The following is a 5,684-nucleotide window of genomic DNA, read 5'->3' as shown; positions in this document are numbered from 1 at the left end:
CCCATCCTTACCCATCAGTACCCCATCCTTACCCATCAGTACCCATCAGTACCCATCCTTACCCATCAGTACCCATCCTTACCCCTCCTTACCCATCAGTACCCATCCTTACCCATCCTTACCCATCAGTACCCCATCCTTACCCATCCTTACCTGACAACTGTCTTTTCCACCCTCGAGGAAACCAGCACAGAACATGTTTCTTGAGATCTGGCCTGGGTAGGCGCTTTGACAGGAAGTTTTAGACAATATCGGGACATCAAGGCACTGGAGATCAGCAGGATACTGGACTGAAATAAAAACACAGTTTATATTCAATTTGAGATTGCTTCCAATCCGTCCCTATTAGGCCACTCACATAATCACTGTATTCGTCACTGTTGGCTCACTGTGGAATGGTAGGGAAAGTCTTTCACCCTTAACCTTGACTAATCTACAATCTGACATTGATCCTGAAAACTGGGGGAATTTAGTTGGAGATGCTCTACCCCAAAACCAGGAATGAGGCATGCCAACGTAGGGCTCGAAGTAGTGAGATCACGCATCACCGTTTGTGAAATCACTCACCCAAAGTTGTGAAGTGAGGCCCTGAAATTTGTGAGATCACACTCTGGGATTTATGAAATCTGAAATTTGTGAAATCATGCACCGATATTTGTGAAATTGCGCACTGAGATTTATGAGATCACACGCTGCGAGTTATGAAATTTGAAAATTGTGAAATGATACTCCTAAATTTGTGAAATAATGCACTGAAATTTGTGAAACCACACTCTGATATTTGTGAAATCACACTGTGAAATTTGTGAAATCATATACTGATATTTGTGAAATTGCACGCCGAAATTTGTAAGATCACTTTTTGGGATTTATGAAATCTGAACTTTGTGAAATGATACTCTGAAATTTGTGAAATCACACACTGAAATTTGTGAAATCACACACTGAAATTTGTGAAATCATGCACTGATATTTGTGAAATTGCACACTGAAATTTGTCAGATCACAGTCTGGGATTTATGAAATCTGAAATTTGTGAAATGATACTCTTAAACTTGTGAAATCATGCACTGAAATTTGTGAAACCGCACTCTGATTTCCGTGAAATTGCACACTGAAATTTGTGAGACCCCACTCTGGGATGTATAAAATCTGAAATTTGTGAAATGATGCTCTGAAATTCGTGAAATCACGATCTGCAAAATTCTGAAATTCTGTCCATTACAATACTTTGCTGCCCTGTATTGAAGAATATTTAGAGTCTGCTGAACTAAGGGAGCCATTGATTTTATTCAACATCTTCATGTGGCGTCCTCTTAACATGAGGCCTGCAAGAGAGCCTGATCAGGTGACATTATATCACTTCCTGTGATGCTGCATCTCATTAGCGTTGAGACAGAAATCCAGCCGATTAGCTGAGGGCGGTGTTGGCCAGGGCGTTGTGGGGCCTGTTATAACTCAGGAAGTCCATCCATGAGCCTGCTCTTCAAAGGGTTCAGGTGATGAGTTCCAGCTCTTACCAAGGGAACTCAACGAGCTCCATGAGGGGTAAATTCATTGTCAGAGGGAACCACAGGGGTCTTTATTTATGCGGCGACCCTTGGCCTTATCTGCGTTAAATGTCAACATGACGCGGAGGTCGAATGCAGATTGGCGTGAATGCCACTCACCTCCTCTGTCGTTGGGGAGGTTCCCCCAGCCTGAGACCAGGCATTGCAGCCCTGCACAGGGGCAGGAGCTGGAGAGCTCGATAGGACGGACATACTGAGTGAACCGCACTGGTTTCGAGAGCTTGACCAGCATAATGTTGTAGGAAGGGTGGCTGATCACCTTGGAAGCCTGGATATGTTGTTTGGTGCCTTCTTCGACGAAAGTGTTGTGTTCACCGATGTGAGCCACCAGGCTGTCAGCTCTGTCAGGGATGGAAGGGCAGAGAGAGAGAGAGGAGACGTTTACATAGCTCCTGACCTACCTCTGTACTCCAAAAGCATCTTGCTCCTGATATTCCCAAGGAAGGCATGTGGTATGCTTTATTGGTTGGGAATTGAGTACAACAGTCAGGATGTCATGTTTATAAGGCTTTGGCTTGGCCACACTTAGAGTATTGCATTCAATTCTGGTCACAACATTACAGGAAGGATGTGGAGGCTTTGGAGAGGGTGCAGAAGATGTTTACCAGGATGCTGCCTGCATTAGAGGGTATGAGCTATAAGGAGAGGCTAGAAAAACTCAGGTTGTTTTCTCTGGAGTGGACGAGGCTGAGGGGAGACTAGATAGAAGTCTATAAAATGATGAGATGCATAGATAGGGTTGACGGTCGGAATCTTTCCCAGAGTCGAAATGTCTAATACTAGGGGGCATGCATTTAAGGTGAGAGGGGGCAAGTTCAAAGGAGATGTGAGGGGCACGTTTTTTACACAGTGAGTGGTAGGAGTGTGGAACACGCTGCCAGGGGTGGTGGTGGAGGCAGATACAATAGGGACATTTAAGGGACATATCTAAAACACATGAATATGCAAGAGATACGGGCCAAGGGCAGGCAGAAAGGATTTGTTTAATTTGGCATTGTGTTCAGCACAACATTGTGGGCCGAAGGGCCTGTTCCTGCGCTGTACTGTTCTATGTTCTATTTAGAAGGTAATGACTTGGAGAAAGGAAGTGACTCAGAAATAGGTAGCAAGGCAGGATGTTGGAGGGATGCAAAAAGCTCACAAAGAGGCATTGATAGGTTAAGAAAGTTGGCAAAAAGCTGGCAAATGGAGGAGAATGTGGGAAGGTTGTTCATTTTGGAATGGAGAACAAAGGAACAGAATATTATTTAAACGGAGAGAAACTGCAGGAAGCTGCAACATAAAAGGGACTTGGGCGAACTCGTGCACGAAACACAGAAAGCTGGCACCCAGGGGGCAGCAGGGAATCAGGAAGGCTCATGGAATGTTGGCCCTTATTTCAAGAGGGTTGGAGTATAAGAGTAGGGAAGCCTTACTGCGACTGTACAAGGTGCTGGTGAGACCACAGCTGGAGTACAGTGAGCAGTTTTGGTCCCCCTTATTTAAGGAAGAACAATGTTTCATTGAAGGTAGTTCAGAGAAGGTTCATTAGGATGGTCCCTGATAAAGAGGGATTGGTTTATGAACAGAGACATGTTATTAGCGGGAGTATGCTGTTAGGATGGAAGGCCATTCTTGGTCTTACTGAATGGTGGAGGAGACTCAAAAGGCTGAATAAGGACATAAGAACTCATAGAAATTAGAACAGTACCGTACAGGCCCTTCGGCCCACGATGTTGTGCCGACCTAAGATCAATCTACCCTGCATACCCTACATTTTACTATCCTCCATGTGCCTATCCAAGAGTCGCTTAAACGTCTCTAATGTATCTGACTCCGCTACCACTGCCTGCAGCGTATTCCACACGCAAACCACTTAGGGCATGAGTAGGCCATTCAGCCCTTCCAGCCTGCTCCCCCATTCAATCCCATCATGGCTGATCTCATCTTGGCCTCAACTCCACATTCCTGCCCATAACCCATGACTGATTAAAAACCCATCTGTCTCCTCCTTAAATATACTCAGTGTCCCAGCATTCATCACACCCTGGGGGTAGAGCGAATCCCACAGATTCACGCACCCTTTGGGAGAAATCATTCCTTCTCTTCTCTGTCTTAAATCAGCCTTTTTCCTAAAACCATGACCTCTCTTTCTAGACCACCCCACATCGGGAAGCATCCTCTGTACATCTACTCTGTCGATCCCCTTTGTAGGCCTCAATCAGATGTGCACTCATTTTTCTAAACTCCAGAGAATATCGGTCTAAACTGTTCAATGTCTCTCGGTGAGAAAGACCCCTCGCCTCTGGGATCAATCACGGTAACCCTCCAGGATCCAGTAGTCAAATGAATGACTTACTGCTGTTCTTAGTTTCCATGGATTTGTGTGTCGTGTCCTCTGGCCAACATCACAGGTTGGTGACAGACCTTTCTAAAGATGGTTCAGCTCTGTAATTTCAGTGGAGGGGGGTAGGTGGGTTCAGAAGACCCACTAAGAAAGATGCAGCGTCATCGCAATGGGGAAAGGGTAGGACTGGACGATTATCAATTGATCACTGAGTATCCGACGTTGTATTTCTGACAGTTGGAGGCATTAGACCTACACTAGGCCCCAGGGAAGGGTCCGTACTGGCATCTGGTCTTTATCCATTCATGGGATGAGGGGCGGCGCTGGCCAGGCCAGCATTTATTGCCCATCCCTAATTGCCCAGAGGGTAGTTCCGAGTCAAACACATTGCTTTGGGTCTGGAGTCACATGTAGGCCCAGGACGGTAAGGACGGCAGTTTCCTTCCCTAAACAGGATTAATGAACCAGATGGGGTTTTTCTGACAATCGGCAATGGATTCATGGTCATCATTAGATTCTTAATTCCATCTATTTTATTGAATTCAAATTCGAACCCAGGTCCCCAGAACATTATCTGGGTCTCTGCATTAACAGCCCAGTGATAATACCACTAGGCCATTGCCAGAGGATTATTTGTAAGGTAGTAACTGGGGCATAGCTTTTATGAGAAGTTGCAGCGAGAGTATAAGCTTACAGTCAATTGTAGGGATGTCTATTCCTACGAAAGAAGGTGGGCCTTAACTTGCAACTGCTCATAGGAACGTCTATATTTACAACAGATCGCAGCTAAATTCTATTGTAGGAAATTCAATACTTGTGACAGATCATGGGAAGGATTGATGTTTACAACAGAGCTGAGGGAGGGTGAAAACTTACGGTGATAACAAAATATTTCGGACTCTGCGAATCTGAAACAATCACAGAAAAAGCTGGAGAAACTCGGCAGGTTTGGCAGCGTCTGAGGGACAGGAAAAACAGGGTAAAATTTTCAAGCCTGGTATGACTCGTCTTCGGAAACTCTTCAAGGGCTCTGCTTTCCATTTTTATTTCAAACTTGCAACCTATTTACCACAGAACGTAGGGCGGGTTGAAACACAAGACAGATTGAATGGAGTGACAAGACTTATCAGAGGGAGTGTTTAAACATGCAACTGGCCACACAGAGGGTGGGTGGTAAATACAGCTCGTAGGATACTCTGTAGATAAGAGAGATTGCAGGGAGATTTGAGATTATGATTATGCAAGGATAGATTAAAGGAAGATAGATTAAAAGCTAAGCCCCAATTATTGCCTTACAAATAATCACCTATACAATCAGATGCCAGTACAGACCCTCCCTGGGGCCTAGTGTAGGTCTAATGCCTCCTATTGTCAGAAATACAACATTAGATACTCAGTGGATTCCTCCAGACAGACCTCTAGTCCACCCCATTGCAATGATGCTGCATCTTTCTGACTCACAACAGCTCAAAGGAAGGGACCTTATATATGACTGATCACAGTGGAGGGTGGGGGATAGTTAACGGTTTCGCACAGTGGACAGCTGACAGGACCCACCATTCTTTGATCATGGACCCTCCGCGCCAATGATAGCTTTCCGTTGTGAAGTTTACCTGCCAGGGCTGAGAATGTGGAGGACAGTCATAGCCATTAACAATCTTATCATCATTAACAGCTGCAGAGGGAGCACACGGGGAGGGGAAATGAGAGGGTCATCATCGCATTCGCAAACTCACCAAACATACTGTCGGAGGGTCAGTGCTGAGGGAGCGCCGCACTGTCGGAGG

At 45.4% G+C, this 5,684-nt stretch overlaps 1 protein-coding gene across 1 annotated transcript in view; it reads right to left on the bottom strand.

The window, feature by feature from the left end:
* The window catches only part of LOC125487906 (trypsin-3-like), a 9,214-nt gene that overhangs the window by 584 nt on the left and 2,946 nt on the right, over positions 1–5,684 (bottom strand). Inside the window, exons 2-3 of the mRNA XM_048620526.1 lie at positions 1,671–1,912; positions 154–290 (exon numbers count right to left, since the gene is read on the bottom strand). Of these exons, the coding sequence (XP_048476483.1) occupies positions 154–290; positions 1,671–1,912 (379 nt within the window). The remainder of the gene's footprint in view (positions 1–153; positions 291–1,670; positions 1,913–5,684) is intronic.

The sequence above is a fragment of the Rhincodon typus genome, chromosome 47 (genome assembly GCF_021869965.1).
Source record: "Rhincodon typus isolate 14 chromosome 47, sRhiTyp1.1, whole genome shotgun sequence".
In the NCBI taxonomy this organism is placed as follows: domain Eukaryota; kingdom Metazoa; phylum Chordata; class Chondrichthyes; order Orectolobiformes; family Rhincodontidae; genus Rhincodon; species Rhincodon typus.
The sequence above is the reverse complement of the archived record's forward strand: the minus strand, read 5'-3'. Positions and strand labels throughout refer to the sequence as shown.